Source organism: Lepisma saccharinum, chromosome 8, assembly GCF_977018435.1.
Source record: "Lepisma saccharinum chromosome 8, izLepSacc3.1, whole genome shotgun sequence".
Taxonomy (NCBI): domain Eukaryota; kingdom Metazoa; phylum Arthropoda; class Insecta; order Zygentoma; family Lepismatidae; genus Lepisma; species Lepisma saccharinum.
The window spans coordinates 82,317,777-82,341,259 of NC_139236.1; the positions used below are offsets into that span (position 1 = coordinate 82,317,777).

The 23,483-nt window shown below is 36.2% G+C and overlaps 2 protein-coding genes across 4 annotated transcripts in view; both read right to left on the reverse strand.

Annotated features, from left to right (window-relative positions):
• The window catches only part of LOC145991864 (uncharacterized), a 37,031-nt gene extending 16,087 nt beyond the window's left edge, over window positions 1-20,944 (reverse strand). Inside the window, exons 1-12 of the mRNA XM_083127902.1 lie at window positions 20,809-20,944; window positions 19,716-19,767; window positions 19,326-19,364; window positions 18,222-18,272; window positions 17,456-17,485; window positions 17,261-17,314; window positions 16,331-16,384; window positions 15,168-15,245; window positions 13,245-13,322; window positions 12,004-12,081; window positions 8,798-8,854; window positions 1,586-1,663 (exon numbers count right to left, since the gene is read on the reverse strand). Of these exons, the coding sequence (XP_082984028.1) occupies window positions 1,586-1,663; window positions 8,798-8,854; window positions 12,004-12,081; window positions 13,245-13,322; window positions 15,168-15,245; window positions 16,331-16,384; window positions 17,261-17,314; window positions 17,456-17,485; window positions 18,222-18,272; window positions 19,326-19,364; window positions 19,716-19,767; window positions 20,809-20,850 (691 nt within the window). The 5' untranslated portion in view covers window positions 20,851-20,944. The remainder of the gene's footprint in view (window positions 1-1,585; window positions 1,664-8,797; window positions 8,855-12,003; window positions 12,082-13,244; window positions 13,323-15,167; window positions 15,246-16,330; window positions 16,385-17,260; window positions 17,315-17,455; window positions 17,486-18,221; window positions 18,273-19,325; window positions 19,365-19,715; window positions 19,768-20,808) is intronic.
• Window positions 20,945-22,719: 1,775 nt separating this feature from the next.
• The window catches only part of LOC145991215 (uncharacterized), a 65,773-nt gene continuing 65,009 nt past the window's right edge, over window positions 22,720-23,483 (reverse strand). For all 3 annotated transcript variants that reach the window (XM_083127140.1, XM_083127139.1, XM_083127138.1), the window contains one exon: window positions 22,720-23,029. The gene's annotated coding sequence lies outside the window, so the exon portion shown is untranslated. The remainder of the gene's footprint in view (window positions 23,030-23,483) is intronic.

Here is a 23,483-nt window from a genome sequence, read left to right on the forward strand (position 1 = left end):
AGTATGCCAAATATGAAGAAAATCGGAGAAGGGTCCGGTCATCTCAAGTCGTTCCGCTGAATCTTATCTACGAAGGGAAAGTAAACTCTCCTTGCCCGCCCCCCTAGTTTTGGAACCCAATCGCCGCCACTGCGGGCCAGTAGCGGCAATTGGGTGGCAAAACTTGTTGGGAGGGGGTCGCAGGGCAAGCAAGTGCGCCCGCAGAATTTTTTTTCGGGGTCGCAGGCTCATATAAACTTTCATTATTTTCTTATTATTGTTACTACTAGGCTACTACTACTACTTTGCAAATCATAAAATTCAAATCAGATTGAAAACACTTTGGGGTTGTATACAGACTCGAGTAAGAAACTGGATTCGCCTTGTTTCCTTTCCATAAACATCTATCACTTTGTTGATGAACAGTTTTTTTTTCTTTTGTACTTTTTCACAATGCACAGATATCAATCACAGTAAGAGACCACTTAATCTACTGTCCTTCATGGTACCTTTGATCCACGTTTTTACGTGGAAAGTTACTGTATAATAATAATAATAATAATAGTTGCTGTAACTTATGGCCTGCAAGTCACAGAAAACAATATTTTTGTAATAAAATATGGATACAATTTCACCATTCAAATTTCATTAACCCGTTGCGTAAGCCCTTGGTGACAAGGGCAGTTTACTTTTTCTTGCTAGACAAGGCTTAGCATAAAAGTTCATAGTGCGCGGGCAAAATGTAAAGGAGGGGGAGGGCAATTTTCCCCTCACAACTCCCTAATTGCCGAAACTGGCCCGGAGCGAAAGAAATATGGCGGCGATGTAAATTCTAAATTGAGCTTGCAGAATGAACCATTGTTGGTTTCAACATGTGGAATGCGTTTCATTTCATCCATGTGACCTCAGATTTGTTTTTTTGGTGCATTCACTGCTTGTTACAATGCTATCAGATCTTCAGAGCATATATGCATGATATGTAATAAATTAGGTACACTCTAATCTTTCTAATCTGTAAAATTGAAATTCCACAAACATTTCGATTGTGTGGTGATTTTTACAAGTTGCACAGGAGACTCAGAAAGAGGTTTAGAGAACTGGAAACTAATGTTTCGGAGAAATTTATATGCGCCTTTCAAAGAATATTAATGTTTGCGAAATTGTCTTGACAAGTGGGTTGCGTATGTGGCCGAGCCAGCAAACATTTCAGCTTGAAGCCTTGGTCTTGCTGAGCGTGCTTCTTTGCACGTATTGCCTCATGAATTTTTCCTAATTTCTCATCGTCGTGATTAGCTAAAATTATAACAAAACGACGGAAATCATTATAAATAAAAAATATCCCTTGTGTAAGTAGCTATTGTGTGAACACTTGCAGTGGAAAGATATATATTTCACACTTCCGTAGAAATCCTAAGGACACTTGAGGCCAATTCACGTGCTGTTTTCCATTCCTCCTCTCAATTCACCATGTGCGTGCGCGCGTGCGCTTCGACTTTACACCTCCAAATTCAAACACGTTCCTGCGTTTGCGAAATGTAGGCACTTCTTTCTATTAGGAGTATCAACAACAAGTGATAAAATAAAAAATATATATCTTACACCTTACCTTTATTCTTTGTATCCAAGTACACTGAAAAACAACTTTTCAGAGCGTCAACGGTTGTAACCAAACGTATCCATCCGTCTTGGCAATTTTTGAAACAAAGATAACACACATTATGTTAGATCAACAAACAGTCCCTTGAACATACTAGTAGAACACAAAATATACTTAAAATGGCTTCGCATCCCATATTAGATTCATATTAGAAAAATTAATGGCACCTTCCTGGTTGGATTGCAGTTGTAACAGCAGGCACACAGAATATGCATTTTTTGACACGTAAGGCTTTTAAGGCATATTTTGAGGTATTTTATTTGCTAATGTAAACAAGCTGATGGTATTTTGATGCAATACACGTGTTCCTTGGTTAGAAGTATGTTGTGTAAACACAACTAGGCTGTGATCAATAGTTCCGAAGTTATTGAGTCCTGAATTTCGCTCTGAGGCTTATTTCTCAGATTTGGGTCACATTTTCTGATTGGCACCACCTTCTTCCACAGGCTATAACTCTAGAACTATGTCTCGGAGGAACCTAATATTTCGTATACAAGCCTTCCAGACATGATTGAACATGTGTACCAAATTTCATCCAAATCTAAAACTATGACCTGGAAAATTATCTGAAATTTGGTCGATTTGACATGGAATGACCCTATAGGCAATATTTATCACATATACTATATACAGGGTGGGACAAAAGTCAGGTGACAGCATTGTCATAGGAAAGGCTGGTGTGTTGAAGGTCCACTTTGGCCACATATGATGTTTGGTGGTGGGGCAAACCCAAGGACACATGTGACCACCCCGGCCGCCATCTTGGAATCCGTCATCTTGAACGCAACTTAGGGTTCTTAAATGGAACCTAACCTATGACAATGCTTTTACCTAACTTTTGTCCCACCCTGTATATTAGTATCAATTGACTTATGTGTCACTCCATATTCTTTAATTACATAATAAATATTTTATTATTTTTTTACTAACCCTTAAACAAATTATGTGCACAATTTTTAAGGTTCATAATTACAAAAGACATTACTTACTGCCTTACAATTATTACAAAGCTATGAATTAATTTTGGACGTGAGAAAGTCGCATATTATTTCATAAATATTTCATTTGCATATTAGAAAACGTACTGTGAACAACAAAATGTCCAACAACCACTTCCATCAAAACGCGAGAGCACGTCACTTATTCCCTTGCACATTAAAGCTATTGCCAAAATTTGGTTACAAGTGCCTTCGTTTCTGTGGAAACAAAAATAACAATAATTGAAAATGAAATGATTGTCATCGTCCAGAAACAAGGCTATTGTTGTGCATGCTGTTTCTCTGTTACGTTTTTTTTATCATTTTCAAGCAAAATATTTTGTTTTGTGTTACTGGTTTAACTGAAATGAGATTTTACGCTGCCGTGCAGTGTTGTCAACTCTAGCCGAGAAGTCGCCAAATCTGGCGGATTTGTAATGCTAGCTGGCGACAAAAGACGTGAACAAGTGACGAGCGATTTTTCTGGCTACTTCGTGTGCTCTTTAGCAATTATACGTCTTAAAAGTATTCATTTCATAGTTATTAAATAAGAAAAAACTTCGCAATTCGCTTCTGATACACAAAGAGTAACCGAGCAAAAGATACCCCTTTTTTCAGAACGGTTTGTGATGTTTGTAAACATCACTGCTCACAGCTCATTGTTATCCGACACTCCTCCTTGCGCCGTTGCGGCTGCCAGGCAGGCGGGAACGGATCCGAGAATTCACGTCACGTTATTATAAAACAGAACGTTTGACTTCCCGGTCGCGTCGTGCGTGGGTTCAGATTGGAGTTTTTTTGTGTAGTGTGTGGTGTACAAATGGTTAGCCCCTGTCGATAGTGACACGGCGAAAGCGTATTGTAAGTACTGCAAAGTAGAACTGTATGCCAAAGTTACTGATCTGGAAAAAAATCGGAAATACAAAAACATAAAGTCAGATCTGGTTACTTCTATTCTGCAAAACAGCAGAAAATACAGATCAAACTGGAAAATTTAAATACTTCTAGTGCTGAAGCTGGTTTAGCTTTATTCATTGCCGAACACTGTTCTTTGCTAATCGTGAGTCACTTGTCCGAATTATGTATGAAAATCAAAGAGAATGATTTGGTGACAGCTGCAGTGCAGCAGGTATTCTTCTGCATAGAACCAAGTGCACAGAAATAATAAACAACGTTCTTGCAGTGTATTTTCTCGATGATTTAGTATCTGACATCGGTAATCAGTGTGAAGTGCAGTGTTCAGAGAAAGAGGAAGTGACGAGGAAATGTTGTTTTTATAGGTAAGTACTAGAATTTTTTACCTTTTTGCAATTTTTTAGAAGTACATTTGATTTAGCGACTTTTTCTAGAGCATTTACATTTCATTTAGCAACTTTCTAGTTGATTTTCTAAGGAGTTTTAGCGACTTTTACGTTCAAGTTGTTGGCAACACTGCTGCCGTGACAAACAGGTTTCACGAGATGTCAGTTGAATGCAGGGGGTGCTCGTTCGGCGGCGCAGATCGTATGCGCAGTTGTCCGTGGATGCATGACGTCACCATCGAAACACTCGGCACGGAAAAGGCTCGTTCCTTATGCAAATATTGAGAAATTTGACAACGAATATCGTCTAAAATATAGTAGCAGGGGAAAAGTTACAACTTTTACTGTTAACATTCATCCTTTCTAATCAATTTATCACAAAGTTGATTCAAATGTGTAAAATGGTTTTCAAGAAATCGTGTTACGAAGGAACCCCTGTTTTGTTCTCTCCAGGCTTCCAATGTAAGGGAGTTTTAACTTAAGCGCGTTGGATTTCTTTTTGCTCTTTTTGAAATAAGATTATTTTGTTCTTGTCAACTGAAATCATGCCTAAATGCTATGGAAAGCTGTGAAAACTATTATCAGAAAACTAACGGAAGAAAACTAAAATATCACAGCTTGATTGATATAAAAAAATGCGAGATTGCCCATTTTTGTGAAAAAGGCATTTTGCGAGATCTAAAAGCAGAACTTTATAATATTGTATGTAAATGTAAGGATGGAATAAACGTGACTGCTTCCCAGGCACGTATCCAAGGGGGGGGCTTAGGGGGCTGAAGCCCCCCCGAAAGTTTTCGGTTTACACTAGATAAAATGAGTTTTTTTGTTTCTTGTGGTGTCAAATAAAATAATGTGACGTTAATTTAAGGAGAGAAATAATTATCGAGGCAAGACGGAGAATATTCTATAACCCTGTTATTGGTAACAGCTCGTATCCAAGGTGGGAATCAGGGGGCTCAAGCCCCCCTTCAGAAAATTTTCAGTTTACGCTAGATAAAATTAGGTTTTTGGCTTCTTGAATAATATGGTGATAATTTGAGAGATAATTATCTAGGCAAGACGGAGAATGTTCTATAAGCCTGTTATTGTTAATAGCGCGTATCCAAGGTAGGGATCAGGTGGTTCGAGCCCCCCGCTCCCCAAGGAAATTTTTCAGTTTACACTGATAAAATTAGGTTTTTGACTTCTTGAATAATGTGACGATAATTTAAGGAGATAAATAATTATCGAGACAAGACGGAGAATGTTCTATAACCCTGTTATTGTTAATAGTGCGTATCCAAGGTGGGCATCAGGTGTCTCGAGCCCCCTCCCCCAGGAAATTTTTCAGTTTACACGAGATAAAATTAGGTTTTTGTCTTCTTCAATAATGTGACGATAATTTAAGGAGATAAATAATTATCAAGGCAAGACGGAGAATGTTCTATAACCCTGTTGTTGATAATATTGCACGTAAACTTTTCTTACGCTTTCGGTGTTGTCGTAGCGAACTTGAACACTATGTAGAAGAGACTTGTCAGCATTTGGAAGCTGCACAACAAAGGTAGCGCCGCAGGTAGGGCGATTCGGATTCATTGTAATTTTTTAATCTCTGGAAAGCGCGAGAGGGAACGTTCTTGAAAAGGAGAAGGAGTCGAACTACTGGCAATATTTACGAATCGTGATATCTGCGAAACGTTCTAGAATATAATGAGGATATTAATACGCGGCTTCAATTTCCCGGTTGACCTGTACAACAGAATAGGTGGAGACTTCAGAAGTAAGTGTGACAATTCATACAGTCGATTAGTGATCAGTCAGTGTCCATTGGTTGCTTTATAAGATCTAGTGATTCGAAAATGAAATGGACTAAATACCGTAAAGCAACGAAGTCTACCACTAGTTCCAGTTCGCTCCCAAAGCAAAAGACATTGACGACAGCGGAACTTCGAGTAGTGCTACGAGTAGTTCGGGTCGAAAGACGAAGAGATCGAAGATCTCTCTCTCTCTAAAGTGAATATTTCGGCAGTATCGGGCTGGGCATTGGAGCGATTTATTAAAAAAGAAATAAGCTGCACAGATCAACTGAAAATCAAAGTTTTGAGTGATGATTTGGTTGTGCCAGGACCAAATTTTGTGTATGCAGTCCGAGAATTTCATGGCATAAAAAAATACTTTTGTTTAAGGCTACTGGGTTCGACACACACTCAACAGACAATTTTGGACACTTGCGAGTGCTTATGCCTGAATATGAACAATTTGGTGGGTTTCGGCTTTTATAAGAGCTGCAAACATGGGAGGACAAGACACGTTAGTGGTGTTCAGGCTCAAATGAGAGAGAAATATTCGTGAACTGTCTGATTCCAGTTCCCTGCACACAGTTTGAATCTTGCGTTGTCGAGTGGATTGTGCATCCCGTGCATGTGTAACACCTTCGTAAAAACACTTCTGGTACATAGATGTTTTGATGCCTGATGAGAAGAAATGGGCAAACATACATACTGAGATGGTTCCGGCACACAATATTAATGCATGGAAACAGAGGAGTTGAGTGGTAGAAAATGTCCCGATTTCACGTTCTGATTAAAATGGCAGCCTTAAACAGTGGCGACGATTTAGGAGATAGTTGCTCCCCATTCTTTTGCTTCCACACTATCACACTATGGCCTCTTAATGCTTGTCTCCTTGTCCACCCCCCCCCCCCCCCACACACATTTTGGAACCCAATTGCCACCACTGGCCTTAAACATACAATTGTGATACCCCTTTAAAAAAAGGTGTTCAGCCGCCGCCCCGAAAGGAATTCCTGGATACGTGCCTGCTGCTTCCCGTAAAATATCACTGCACTCTCCACGTTTCTCTTCTGTCTTTTCATTGGCGCCGTCAATAGCTTCAACACGTTGTTTTTTTTATATATATATTTGTCACATATTTGTTTTAATTAGTATTCTGCTCGTTCCGCCACCTGAACGCAGCAGCTACGGCTCAAAGGGCAGTGCAGTTACACCGGAAGAAGGTTCGGAAATGGCAGGCTTCAGTAGTTAACTCATCCAAATTAAATTAAACAGGTATGTGCTCTCTCTAAATTTAAATCATAGTTCACAAATAATTTGATTAAAAGTTTTAAAAGTATCTGTTTTATTTAATAGCGTATTAATTGGTGCATTCTTCTCCAGCATAGCCAATAACAGTGACAACACTACGGGGGGGGGGGAGCAGGAACGCCCCCCAATTCTCGTTCGACAATTTCTCTCTCTCTCTTATCTGCCCCCAGTGAAACGACAAAATAAATAAATGAATGAATGCTCTTTTAGCCAAAATGTGCATTTTTGTGTCGTATGTAACGGAATAATAAAAATGATTGCCCCGGGAAAATATGATTTACCCCTCCATCCTTACTATTGCGTCGTCACTAGCTACAACATATTTTGATTTCTATTGTTCCCACATATTTATTTTAATTTTAGTATTGTGAATCATATTCCACTGTGTTACCTCACGTAGCCACCCCCCCCCTTACACACACACACGTACGATATCAGTTGTAAGTTTTAGACTAAGCTTGTCAAATATCCGCTTATATCTTTGTATTCTTGAGCCATTTAAAAAAAATCATTTCGCCCCTTCTTCTGGACTATTTCATAGCAATGTTTTCCCACTGGAAGCCCCTTTGCAGATCGAGATCCGGGGCTATAGCCTTCCCAAGCCAGCGTCCCCTCCAAATACTCTCTTGGCCTCATGAAAGAAAAATATATGTATTTCTACGAAATATTAATTTGACTTGGCAGTTTCTTTTTTCGAACAGGAATAAGTTTTAAATTTTAATAGCTTATAAATTTACACTAGCAATTTTGAGTAAAGGTTTTGCGTAACCCTAAAATTACATTTAGAGACTGCAAGGCCAACTCTCGATATTTCAGATAGGATTAATAATTTTCATCACAACGTCTTGTAATAATTATTTGTTACTTCAATAACCTCCTCGCAAATGTTTCTCGCATATTAAAACATAGATGCCAATTTCTGTTTATTTCCTTGTAATGCTGACCTCCGTGGCGAAGTGGTTAGCACAACGCTTTACGATGCCAAGGGCCCCCAGGTTCGAATCCCCGCCCGGGCATGGGTCTACTTTCCTTTCTTCAATTTCATCATATCATCACGCATCCTCATCTTTGCGATTAGCCATATGTGACAGATAGTGAAGTAAAATAAACTAAGTCTATTAATCAATTATTTTTTAAACTCTTTAATTCTTCTTTAGCATGCCTTGTATTAATCAATTATTTTTAAACTCTTTAATTCTTCTTTGCAATGCCACGTTTTTGTTAAAATTATATTACGATTTGTAAAATGACAAAATTCTAAAGGAGAACACGCAACTTTCTTTGTAGCACATCGGTCAGAAAGTTTTAGGAATATGAATTTTCAAAATACATTTTTTCACATGTACTTTGCCCCCTTTTAAAAGTAGCGCGTTTTCAATTATGTTACTAATCATTAAAAGGATGCCTCAATACCATCTTGGAGGATGACAATTATTATTTTCCCCCTCCTAAAAGTAATATTATACTTTCGCTCTCTGAATCTCCCATATAAATGCTAGGGGCCGTCTGCTTCAGCCGAGCTCACTGCTTCTCCGGTGACGTCACGCGTTCGTGCAAGATCGGCAATCTTCGGATGGCTTTACCTAATCTCTATATTCCTTGAGTTGAATGTATGTGTTGCGTGCTTTAGTCCTTTTGGTGTAAAATAAAGTTATTTCTCAAGTGCTTTAGAAAAGCACTGGGATGAGCTGAACTCTGAGATAAGGCTTAGTGTTTTTAGGCGGGTGCACTAAACTAAGGGACGTACACAAAAATATTATGTAAATATTACAATTCACAATTGTGTACATACGAAAATACCTGATATGTCATGCCTGTTTCTCAATTCCATCAGCAGATTTTTCGTTGAATCCACTCCTGCAGAGAATGAATTCAGAAAATTATACCAACATACAAAATGTACACAATAGAGTCTGCGTAGTTAACATAATGTATTAGTTACTGTCGGCGGGTTCGAAGGAACGATACAAAGGGAGATGGTTGAGTTTCTTTTGATCACCGTAGATAATACAATTTCCTTTGATCTTCATCGTTGTTGTTATCATATAAGAATATGCGTAAGCGTTTGAATAGTGAAATACTTTATACAACAATAGAAATACATTTAAGACTAAAAGTTGGAGAATATTATACTATAAAGTAACATAGAATGTAATTCACGGTACCAGTTAGATATAGTGAAAACACATTTAACTCGTTTATTTCCTAATTATTTACATTTGTACTTACCTTATATACATAGCGGAACATTTTTCAACTTGGGATTATGTTTTTTTCACAGAAAAAGCGTAATTTTTCACATTACAAGTATTTATTGGTCGTTGCTATATGGCGGGCAAATCTTGACTCGCGTTGTCTATCGTCAGCTGATATGCAGTGTTTAGAAACTTATGAACCGAAAAATGCCGCACAAACTATCCACAAAAGGTTTTTAAGCAAAAATTGATCCACAAACCATTCACGGAAGGTTAGGTTAGGCAAACATAGAAAATTAAATTTAAAAAAAAAACGCTCACACTTACATCTGGTAAAACTACCGCGTGGTTGCTACACTGACAGGGGGTTACATATTTGAACGCACGGAATATTTGATTCACGTAGTCGACGGTAATGGTGGCACGAGCTGTCGTGCAACGGAGATACATTAATGTCGAAAATGACATTATTTACCAGCCGAATAAGTTGCACGAATGGAAAAAACACTATGGTATTCCCAGATTCCAAAAGTCCACAGGAACTAAATTCCGTAACTACTTTCCCGTTATTTCTCCTGTAAATTTGAAGAAATGTGTTTTCACTATATCTAACTGTTACCTAATTATCATTCATAAACAGGGACGGCGCCAGGGGGGCGCGAGGGGGTACTTGCGCACCCCTTAATTTTCTTCCGCACCCTCTTCAGCATCCCCTACGTTCAACTGAAAACACTAACCTTTAGAGTGTCATATCATGTCATGTCACATTGAGCGCCGAATGTGAAGCAAGACCGTTATTATTGTATGCAACATCCAAGTACTGAAAGAGATGCGGAAGCCTCTATAAATCAGCGGCCGTTTTTGTTTTTTTTGTTGGCATTGTTGTTACGAATATTTTCTTCTTTTGTTTCTCCAAGTGGTCTGTTTGTGGTTTACGATAATTGCCTATACCTTAATGTGAGCTATGTTTTCTTTGTCTTTTGTGCATTGTTGATAAACGGCTTTGTTTTCCACCTACTTCTTCTTCCTCACACTGGAGCAAAAATTGCATCTGCTTTCAATGTATTTTACCAATGACCAAGTCGTGCTCGGGAAATCATTTAATGCAAGTTGTAAAACTTAACGTGAAGATTAGTTTTCTTGTTAATATGTTCTATGTATTTGTTCCTCGTAACATATCTGGTAAACGAATCATTTCAGGATTTTTCAAAAAACCGTTAGGAAGAAGCCCAGTGTTCACAAATAACTTTTGAAGCTCGTTATTGGGGTGTGGGATAGTGCGGCAGAAGGGATTTTAACGAAGGCGAACTTGCTGCGAACTTCGCGTTTTGTCCTGAAGTGGCAGACGAAAGGTACTTATTATGTACTTACTATGTACCATAGGCGTGCGCAGACACTCTGATTAGGGAAGGGGGGGAGTCTTGATGCAAGTTCAGTTGGGTAATAAAACCTCATTCCATCTCGCTATTTTATTGCACCGATGGGTGTGAAACAGGGGCGTGTGGGTGTGGCCCACGAAGCGGGATAGTACTTCAATTTCATAGGATATAATGAATCCCTTCCCCTAGGGACCAATCCAGCACGATAAGAAACGTAGCGGCCAGTAGAACGAGTTTCACGTAGAGCTTTTTCCGGCCGCGTCCTGTCTCTCGGCACCACTGCTGTTGTCTGGTTGGTCTGTTGAGTAATCCCCGCTCCTCACTTCCCCTGCCAGCTTCTAGAGCGCCCGCCGTAAGAACTGAAAAGAGCTATAGTTCCTTTGAACTTTTATCAGATTGAAAATGCTTCACTTTCTTTAACAGCAAAATATAATTTAATAACGACGGTAAGATTTATGTACACTAAATTTCTAGGAGAAAGCATAATAATATAGGGGCTGTAAGGGGGGCAAGGACGTCCACACCTTTCCTTTAGAAAACGAATGTCAACGTAAAAGTACATATTTCTCACGTGTAATTTGATTTCAGTCACAGTAATTTACATTAGACCACTTTCATGGAGACTTAAAACATATCATCATGGACGTCCAGAGGGAGAGGAAGGGAGCACAGCCTCCCCCTCCCCAGTTTTGGCACCTTGATCCTCCAGTTTTGAAAGGTTGCATGCGCGACTCGTGTTTTGTTTATTTTCCGCATCGCACCCCCTAAATTTATTTCCGCACCCCCTCAGCACCCCTAGATGATTATTCCTGGCGCCGCCGCTGTTCATAAATTAATAAGTACAATGTTTTAAATACCACATATCGACACAAAAGATAGCATTAGTGACCTAAATACTCTCAGTGATACACGATATAGATTTTTAACTAAACATATTACTATTATAATATGTGAAGAGTACAGGTGGTAAACCAGGTAAGTCCAATTTTATGGATGGCATTGAATAGCCCCATTAGTGTAGGTTTGCATGCTGGAACTGTACAGACAAGAAGTCGTGAGAAATGTGAAAGTTTTAAAATGGTATGCAAGGGAAAAGAAGTGAATCTTGAAAGTTTGAATTTGTTCTCTTGTAAAAATAGGAATATGCGACTGATCAGTTTTTTCCCTTGGATTCTTCATATTTAACCACCTTACCTAGCAGGGACGAGAAATGTGCACTAGAACGTATAGTGATATCATTTTTATTATTATACAATTTGTGTGTGTGTGCTTGTGCGTGGGGAGGGGGGGGGGGGTCGTGAACTAACTTTGATGAGCATCATTACACAAAGTTGAAGAGTTGATCGGAATATTTTTCATGCGTAAACTTGTAAACTTGAAATAGGAATTCGTGTTGTTCAATTCAACTTGACATCGGTGTTCGATTACTTACGCCAGTCTTGAATGTTGTCCACTATCCTGTGGCATCGGAACTTGTCTCCATCCGTGGCAGATAGCATCTTGCATGGATCTGAAAAGATTAAAGCAAAGAAATTATTAAATTGGAATAACTCTTATGGCACAAATCAGCAAGTTCCTATACTTGCTGAAATATATTTTCCCCATTTTTAAATATAGCAATTAATCAATGTTTTAATGTCAACATTATTAGCAGAGTGATTAGTGAAGCATAGGACAGAAAGTCCTAGGTTCATATCCGGGTACGACATAAATATTTCATTGTATTTGTCCCATCATTTTATCTCTCATCATTATCGTAGCGATTAGTGATGGTATGTATAAAAACGATGAAATAACGACTTAACTTCAAATCCGAATATCACGATCTTAAAACGAAAGATAAAAAATACGCAATTAACAGTAATGCTCTGAATTATTGATAGACGACTATGTCAATACATTGATGCTGCTTTACCAAGAAGAGGGAACTCGGGTACTTTCGTGGGTGATGCAATCAGCTGCTTGCCATGTAATCCTGCCCCTGAGTTGCGAAATTGTGCGGAGTCCTTCAACACATCGTCGTCTCTTTATTCGATACAAGTTGTTTATAACACCATAAAGCCTTGTTTCCATGATATGAAAACTCAATATGCTGACCAAGGCAGAAATTTATTTTATTTTAAAACATTAACTAAACGTAACGTTTCAACCTTCTAGCAAGGTCTTCCTAAGACTCTGTACCAAGTACAAAATTGTTTTTGTGTCATCATGAATGGGAAAACCATGCACAGCGAAAGCAGAGACGTAATGTTTAACTTTGTTGAATTGTTTGACAACAGACCAAGGAAGGGAGGTAATAAATATGACAACAAGAAGGGGAGAGGGAGATCACGCGAAGAACATTTTCGTGTGCGGTGGCTGCAAGAGGAGTAGAGAAATGACTGTGCACTTTAGTTCGCGAGTTGGCTGTGGTGTTTCTCTTCTTGGTACGATTTTACAGTATCGTTGAATTCATTTCTCGGGTTATACAAATACCTGTGTCGTTATACATTTTTTTAAAAAAAAGAATAAGAAACAATTTACGTTTTTTATATATTCTGATTAATTTTGATTGAATTGAATTAAGAAATTTTAGTCAGTTAATATAAATTATGTTCAAACATTTCTACTGAACGCTCGGTTAATAATTTGGTCTTAAACAAATCACAGTTAATTAGACGAATTGTTCCGTACCTTCAACTTTAATTTCTAATAATTCCCACAAGCACCTCTCCAGAGCTGTGTCGTCTCTTAATATTGCATCCCACGGATCTGCAATAAAGGACAAATGTCTGTGGCTGTTTTACTTAATATAAATAAAAATAATAATTGAAAAGCAATGTTACCTTAATTTGTGTGTTAGTTCACTTTAATTACATTTTCTCCTTCCCAGTATTTCTCCAAAAATCTGTAAATTATTAGGAGATACTAACTAAAAGTTCCTTAAAAATTACCTAGTTGGGCCACTAAAGTTAAGGGAATTCAGCAAACTACATCTGCCAGTCGGTGTAGGAGTTAGACTTCTACGTGGTAGATCTTGGTTCGATTCCCAGTGTATATGATTTCTGATGAGAATTATTTCAACAATCCTCTAATAAATGGGTACCTGGGAGGCAACACTCAGAGTTGAAAGGCGGCAGAAGCGTGGCGCTGATCACACCTCATCACAAATGTCAGAGATTTTGAATGTGTGGGACCCTACCTACACATACCTCATATACAGGTTGGAGCATTTTTGACTACACAGTTTGAGGTTGGCAACACTGCAAAACAAATGCATTGGGAGGGCGGTTTCCTCCTGCCTCGTGTACACTGGGACTTTGGATTTCAGTAGCAATGGAGCGTTGGCCTCTACAGCAACGTATGTTTTGTGTGGAGCAGTAAGCGTTGACGAAGTCAATTGTAGCGGTGCATCGTGCATTCCGCAGGGAGAATGGTGATCAACAATGCCGTGGACGAGTTTCTAACAGGAAAACAATCAGTGAATTGTGGAAACAATGGCGTGAAGTTGGAAGTGTTCAAAATAAATCGCATGGGAGAAAAAGAACAGTCAGAACACCAGAGAACATGGGTCATGCGTAGCTTTCAAGGCCGTCTTGCACAATGTGTTGCCTGCCAGGGACGTCATTTGAAATGTGTTATTTTCAAGAAATAATTGTGTGCACATTGTTCATGTATACATTTTCTGTAATCCAAAGGTGCAAAGTTTGTTCTAGAAATTAAAAATAAAAGTAAATGTAATCAGCAAATCCTCTGTCTTCATTATAGAATAGGTAGTCGAAAATGCTGCTCCACCCTGTACCTTCACGTCTTGCTGCAGTAAGTAGGGGAAACTCTACTTTACCTTAACTTGACCTATTATTGTGGCATTGAAAAGTTCTGGGACAACAAACCTCATCGCAATGCACTTGCGTCGTTAGTAACATAGCATGATACAATGCTAATGTAATACTATGATCAACAACATTTTGACAACTATCCTAATTTGGTACACAATTAAATAAATTATGATGATACGAGCTGTTACCTTTGAAAGTTGAATTCTTCAACTATAAAAGGCAATTAACAATCTTTACTTCTAGTAAACTTGTTTTAATTAAGAGCATATTTACACCCTTACTTGACAAAATTAAGCAATGTATTTCGAGAAAAAAGTATTTCTTGAAGTCGTATATTTGTTATTTAGCGTAGCTTTTGTGGTTAATGGTGACGGTGAGGATGAGTGATGATGAAATTGATGACTGGACACTTACAAGCACACCCAAGTCGGAACTCGAACACGGGAACTTGGGTGGCGAGATTTAAAGTCGTCTATTTAATAAGATCGGCCACCAAACTGACATTTCTGATAACAATAATAATAATAATTGCAAAAAGAAAAAGACAATTCAATTGCCATCGTTAAGATTATGAATATTTTTTCGCGCCGAGGGTGGTCAGAAAACAGACATCCCAGGTTCTAGCCCTCTTCGAACCCAGAAATTACAGTAGCAATTCAAAGGTGGAAATTTTCGGCAACGATTTGAAACCGCCGTATGTGTGGTCGATGTAGACATATGAATTTGGTACTGTTTTCACGTAATGTTATTGAAATTATTTTCGCTAATAGTCACTTACCAATTTCTGTTTTCTTCATAATATCTCTAATGCAGTTCTTCATTGCATTCACAGTTGACTGTAGAAAGTCCCATCGGTCTTTGAGAAACAAGAAAAGATGATTTTAATCAAATTTTAATGGGTTTTTTTATTGTTGAAGACATTAGTATTATGAATATAAATTAGAGATAGAAAAATAAAAAAAATGTAATCTTCAATAATAATTACACAGGACAGACAATATTATATATCTTGTAAGATGTGAGAATTCTTTGTAGCTAAGGACTCACAATTGATTTATTATCTTGTTTGTATTGTGTAAGTTATATTCACATTGTGTTGTATAAATTATGTTGACACGGTCGTGTCAGAGTGAACCACAGGATATTATTAATAGTCATAAGAATATATTTATCTCAATACAAATTGAAAATGAGCAACATGAGACTATATTGTGGTATACGCGTGATACCTCCCAGGGCACGGGTAAACATTAAGATTTGCAGTAAATAGACAGAAAAACACAGAACTTACGTTTTAACATATGAATTCAGAATCTATTTATCTTGATTATGCAATTTAAAAAGAACCAAAGTTGTACATCATAACGAACTCACAAAAAGAAATCACAGTAACAGCACAATCTCTCTCTCATGCACTTCCGTTAATCTCGTAACTCCCCTCCAAGATTCATATCTATCAGGCGGGATGGTGTACTTCAACAGTCTGTTCATACGTCCGGGAAGGACATGTCAATGTTGTATGATTATAAGAAATTCGATAAGAATAAAAATTAAAGATTAAAATTTAATATTAAGGAATCATATATTAATTGTTATGTAATGTGCTGTAACTTAATTAATACGTGCTTTAATATATGTTATACATGTTTCATAAGTGTAATCGGATAACAACGACTGCAAGTTATGGTTGGTTGCAAAAGCCTTTTTAACATAGACATTTTAGCGAAAGAGTTTATGAAAAAGAATTATATATGTTTTGTAGTTTAGAATCTGCTACCAAGCTGTGTCTCTGGCCCATGTCATACAGCATAATACATTCCATAATAGTACATATACCTAAGATATCAAGCGTATTCTAATTTGGTGCTTGCTGTAGTCTATGATAGGATAACTTTAAACATTTATAACTAATGAATATCCATTATAAACATATCATCTTACTTTTCACATCCTCATTTTCTAGTATATGCATGAAATGGTTCACAAGTTCCAAACCTGGAAATAATTTTAATACATCTTAATATGCAATGGGGATATCTAATACATCAAGATAATCAGAACCATAGAATTATTATAAGTACGTATTGATGTAATTGTATAACTATTTGATAGGAATTAATGTTAATGAATTAACATTTACCTTTAATTATTTTATATGATTCTTAAATTGCTAATTTTACAAAATTAATTGTATACATATTTAGAATACATCGGCAAGATATTACATTATACTGTGCGAAATAATATTATCAACCTTTCCTGGCGACAAGTGTTCATGACGTTCTGTTTGGTCGATAACTCTATATAATCTCTTACTTCAGTCCCTGCAGGTGATAGTGACGTTAGCTTTCAAAGTTCGAATGTTCTCTAGAACTCATCTGGTCGATAAGTGCAGATGATCTCTTCACTTCCGTTTCTAAAGGTCAAAATAACATTCGTTCTCTAAAACAAAAATCGTCTCCAGAACTCACTGTTGTTCACACGAGAGAACCAACCCAATTGCACTGTTTTAGATCAATTATGTTTCTACCCAATTGCACTGTTTTAGATAAGTTGTGTTTCTTACAACAAGTAGAAATAAGATATATTAGAAACATTACAACTCTCAAAAACGTAAAATCGAAGTTACCTCTTATGAACACAATCTCCTGCGAGAACTTATTTTACACGTTGCTGTATAGATTTCGGTAAATACCAATGCGCATGAGTATTTGTTTATAGCATGTACTGGAAATTTACACATTTTGTAACGTTCTTGGTTCACTATATGCATGAGAAATCTTACTCACATTACTTTAATCTGAAAACCACCATCCTCAAGCTGCTTAATAATATTTATCATATTTGTTAATATTAGAATAAATGTAATACCTTGAAGACTTGCCTCATAACATTGGTTGAACTGTCCATTGCATATGTTACCATCTGGAAAAGTGAAATTAAATAAATTTGAACATTTACAGTAAACAGTAATAATATTAATAAGAAAGCATAGGCTATTGATATTAATTTTACTTGTAAATATCGATAAAACATAAATACATCAATACAATTAGATTGACTTACCAGCATCATAATATGCCCGCTGAGGTGTACCTAAAAATATAATAGTAAGAAGGAAATGTTTCCATCAATAAATAATGAAGTATTATTAATTGTTGATATATCCAGCGAATAAATAGTAACATCATACGATGTCTACTCATTTTGGAGGTTGGAATTAATATTATGTATCTAACAGAACTCATGATTTTTGACATTATTGTGTAAATGTGTTCGCTTTTGTTCCATTAATAATTTTGTGAGATTTAGTCAACGTCTATAGCACTATTAAATTTGTTACAGTTTGTTCAAGTTATATTTTATGTACGATTAAATTCTTATCAATTTATTCAAATCATAATATTGCAATTTGGTGATTGTGTGCAAAATTAAAGAATTTTAATTTCTTTTACACAATTTTTGCTACAATGTAGCGAGTGTTAGCTTCAATAGGAATATACAATCAACTTTACTTTGAATCTATTATATTTACTTATTACAAATTTCATCACCAAATAATATTTTGCTGACTTCGATATTTTCATTGAAGAACCATTTTAGCAGTGCTAATAAAATCACTCAAAACTATTAACTATAAAATATAATTAGTATTCAGTTGTGATTGTAAAAACTGTGTTCAGTTTCTTAAGTGAAACTAATAACTTATAAATGTAATATCGGTATCTACAATTATTTTATGCACTCCTAACAAGAGTTTATGTAGTAGGAATTGTTTAATAATTGCATAGAAATGAATAGAATGAAGAGGAAATGAAGTTTATTGTCTTACTTATAAAGGGTGAATCAAAACCAGATCCTGGAAATTGACGAACACCATATCCTGAAAATGTTCATCTATTGTTTAATTCACAAACCTTGAGTTTGTAAATATAAGACTAGATTTTATATGTTGTTCATATAAAATCGAATTATTATATTTATCGTTAAAACATATATAATATTTATCCAACAAATTTTAATATTAACTGTCATCATTTATGTGCAACTAAGTAATGGAAATATTTGACTCTAAAAGTATTAATTTTTTAATTCAGGTTTTATAACAATATACACGGATATTCATGTTAGGCAAATTCCTGTAATTCATATCACTTTGACAAGTGTTTGTTTTTTCGTTTTTCTGTTATTTCCTAAAATTAATGCGCTCATCTTGATTTTTCCTTGTAATCAGTGCACATTTTAGTTGTTTGGGCCTTGCCTTACTTTCATCTGAATGGCAAACCTTGATAAGTCTTTTGTAGATTGAGTACGAATTTATTGAGATGATATTATTCAAATTAAGATCTGAGGACAATTTCGTGAATGGGAGTTAAAGATATTTAAACCATTTTCAATGGAAAATACGTTAATAATTCTGAAATGACTAATTGAAATTGAGAAAACTATTTGTTCAACACAAGTCTATTCAAATATACTATGACTATTTGAATGTGCTCACTAATTATGTTTTGAGTAAATATACTTATCTTCGGTATAATAAACACGGAAAATTAATGTAATATATGAAGTAATTACTACAACTACTTGTCTGAGATTTTATCTGATGCATATACCTACAATTTCAGACACACAGAGTCCTGGTTACCTGCGTGACTTTTCTCTAAAAAGACGTTTGTTTGCATATCCATTTATAAAGCAAAAATTATTATTGTTAGTACTAAATTGACTTCACTTGTGTGCAAGGTAAAGTGGCATATAAATATAATTAGTGCAATATTTATGATGTGTCAATTGTATGCATTAATATAATGACCATGCTTCTCATTTTGAATTTTTAAAATATCGCCAACACGGAATTGCCTAAATGACTTTCTGATTTGAAATTATTTATTCTACATTACATGTACACAAATTAATTTAATTGTACACTTACTTAGGTGTCGGTTACTGCCATACCGTAATGGGTACCGATCTGAAACAAAATATTTCACGCATGCGCCAATGAAAAATCGAACAGTAATAGAATAAATTTTAAAAGAAGATAAATTAGTCATGATGTAGGGCATACATGAATTTAACTGGTGCGAATCAGATGTATTTGTACTGAGAAATGGTTTTTAATGCACTGCACTACATGTGGCTATGTTTGAAGTTAGCTGACCTATTGGGGATTTATCTATTACAATAATCATAGTTTTGATTACTGACTTTGAATATTTGGAGAGTAATAAATGCAGTCTCGTTCTTTAAATTTGACATCGTCAGCCTTAATAACTCCAAAGAACATGTCAATTTATAAGTAATTATGTAGGCAATAACTTACCAAGTTGTCGCTTGACCTTGAATGTGTATCCTCGCACTCTAAGCAACAGTAACTGCAACAAAGGAATAATGTACCTTAACAATGAATTATGAAAAGTATTTGTTATACTGGATTCGTTGTTGATTTTGTGGCGCATGATCATTTTTATTAGTACATGCGCACACTCATATACAGGGTGATGCGAAAATCAATCACCAAAGGACAACTCCGTTATTAGTGCGGGTAGCGAAAAATGGAAAGGGGGAAAGTTGGATATGGGGTTTAGAATATTATGTGTTGGAATTTTGAACGTAGACTGTACCGTTTCAATGTATGCTACTACAGTGGGATGCACAAGTATTGCTCGAAGAATTGTCTGTGACTATTTTAATTCATTTTTCTGTTACATTCTACGTGCTACATGCTGGTGCAGAGGTTGCCAGCAGTCTGTTTGGCGTTTTATTTAAATTCTTGAAGCTCTCATTGGGTAAAACAAAGAGAAGAAACATGGTGGTGAACAATTTGCTTGGTAATTCTTATGCATCCCACCGTAAGAGCTTCAATGAGAATGGAAAATGCTTTGTTAGCACGTCCTTTGCCCTTAAAGAGGGCGTTTATTTATGTTTTATGAGGGTTTAAAGGTGGAGAGAGTGTGCGTACACGCGTTTCACGTTCACGCTTTCATTTTGCCTCTGTCATCAATTCTCAGCTTCCGAGTACAGTACTGTATTGCTATTACGTAAGTGCAACTTTTCATGGCAAAGCATAAACTGCCAGCCAAAAGATACTAGCAGGAATATTATCACATGTTGATTGATTTAGGTGTCATGTCATGACCGCAAAACTGAACTAGTATATAGAAATCCATCATGACGGACATTTTGTTTCAAAATGGTGTTACATTCATCACGACATTTTTCGATGACTTGAGGAGGAACACATTCCAGGTGGTTTCAGCCTTGTATTTCAATTTTCAAATATCCTAATTTTGCACCTTGAATATTTTCAAATTCCCTCCGGCAGTCTCACACGTTAGCTATATATATATATATATACAAAACATTAATGTTGAGAGTAACTACCACTCTTACTTAAGTAGAATAGAACACTGTACCTGAAGAACAGCTAATAGTTGCAGTAAGAATGAAATCCTCATCCTTCAGACATAGAACCATTCCTTCCCTTGCATAACACTGCAGCTGACATACTTGAAGTTATACAAAATGAATCTCATGAATGTTGTTCTCCGATCAGACTCTGAACAATAGTGGTAGCTTTTACAAACATTGAACCTCAGATATGAAATTATAAATGTTTCCTATTAATACTGTAATATACTGTAATCTTATAGCAGTGTATTGGTTGAATTTGTGAACAGTAATCTTATAATATACAGTACTTACAAGTTTCTGAAAAACGTAACTAGATAATGCGATATTGTGGAGCTTTCACATCACAGTAATAACAAGTGACACTCGTCACTTAGAAACGAAGCTGCTACAATAATAAATGCATTCTTTCTACCAAACGGACACGATCAGCTACATTTGTAGCTTGCGTGTCGTTCGTTCAAGCTGGGTAATTTTCTCATATATGATATGATTGATTGATTGATTGATTTAGTGTTTTAAGTCGTTTCAGTCTGCTGGTCGCGCATGTGCAATCAATCCTTTTTTATAGACTCGAGAGGTCCTTGTTGCTCGTCTCTTCGGTTTGAAAACTCCAGAAGATAGAGAATGCTCTAGGAATCATTGAATTCATGCAGTGATGAGTACATGTAGATATTTTCCGGTGAATTCCTAACACGAACTTGGATAATAATATTTCTATTTTCAGGCGTTGTTATACTACGTCAAAAGCATTATAAACATATAAGTTTTGTATTGTTAATTCATTACTCTGTAATACTTCTACTTCATACGGTAAATTACAATAAACTTACCAATTGATGTTTGGAGACATGGCAAACATTCATAACGTTTCTATAAGTAATTTTAATGACAATTCATTATTTTATTGCAATATTTACAAGTAAATCTTTTCACATTTTACCTTCAAATTAATTTATACAGGGTGGCTCAAAAAGTCACTTAACACCTCCGATACAAGGCCACTGCAGCGCGCAACATGGAAATGGTGATGACCAATCGTTATTAGGCCAGGAGGAACCACATTGACGCCACCCGCATGGTCGGCGGCCATCTTGATGTCCGCTATCTTGATGCCCGCCATCTTGATATCTGCCGTCTTGAATTCAACTTCAGAATTTTAAATGGGAAGGAGGTGATATGATATATCAAATCAAGCTAGAATTTCACGAGAAATGCAATGGTGAAGGTTTTTACGACGTATCTTTAACCAGTAATAAGTTATGACTGAATTCTTGTACCAATTTTCTCCTTTTCAAGGTGTTAGAAAAATGCCTTAAAATTTGTTTAGCGCATCGGTAATTTATCGAGATCAAAGTGATGTCTAGGGAGAAAAGTTCGCATGCCATTGCACAAGATTTTAATCGGATTTATCCACGAAGGGCTGCGCATTATGAATGGTTGTCGCGAACAATTTACAGTTTGACGCTTCCATTGAATTAAAAGTCCTTCACAGTGACAAGGCTAATGTTTATGTTCTTAAACATTGTGAAATTTCTTGTGAAATTCTAGCCTGATTTGATATATCATATCACCCCCATCCCATTTAAAATTCTGAAGTTGAATTCATGATGGCGGACATCAAGATGGCCGCCTACCGTGCGTGTGGCGTGAATGTGGTTCCCTCTTGGCCTGATAACGATTGGTCATCACCATTTCCACGTTGCGCGCTGCAGTGGCCTTGTACCGAGGGTGTTAAGTGACTTTTTGAGCCACCCTGTATATTCTTCAAATCCTCTCACGTACAGAAGTTAATACTTCGTAAACTATAATAAATTAATTATTGTACAATTTGTACATGATTGCCAATATATATATATATATAATACAATATATTTGAGAAGATATTTGAAAAGACAAAATATGGTAAACTAACATCATTTTCAGTATTTTTATTGCCTCGAAAGAATAGGAAGATGGTACATAAGAAGTAAGAATCATGCTACTGATGCTAGGTGTACATATTCGCCCTTCTGCTTATTTAAAATCTGGTTCACATCCTGTGTCCTCATTTATATGTGTTCACTATTCCTGTGATTCTGAAATGTCCTTTCAATAAGAGTGTCCAAAGATATAGATATCCTTATTCCAATTTTCATCACTTCTGCGAGTTGTTTTCAATCTCGATAAATTGCATGTGCTTCATCATTGTTGCTGGTAGTCCCTCAAGAAATTTTGGTTTTTGTTCTGGAATAATATTAATAATGATGTGTTCATATGTAAGTTCATAATTGCATTCATAAAAACTTCGACAAATACATGAACTTCAAAGATAAAAATATTACTAAATTGCAAGTATAGGTAGGTAAGAAAGGTAGACAAAATATGTTAATGTAAGAAAGTATTTTTTTATTTTCTGCTGACTGTTTCTTCGAAATGTATACCCTCCAGTCAGTTTCCTGATTTATTTCTAATTTCAATTAGTGTGATTCCCCCCCCCCCAACAATCGTGTCCTAGATTTACATTTCAAAACAGTTGGTAAAGGAATTGGTTTACAACTTTATAAATATATGATATTGTATGATGCTGATGTATTTGGGTATAAAAACTGTTCAAAACGTGTATTACATGCAAGAAAAGGTGAAAGCTTAAATTTACATCGCCTGTTTTGAAATATTGACACTTTACAGTAAATCTCAA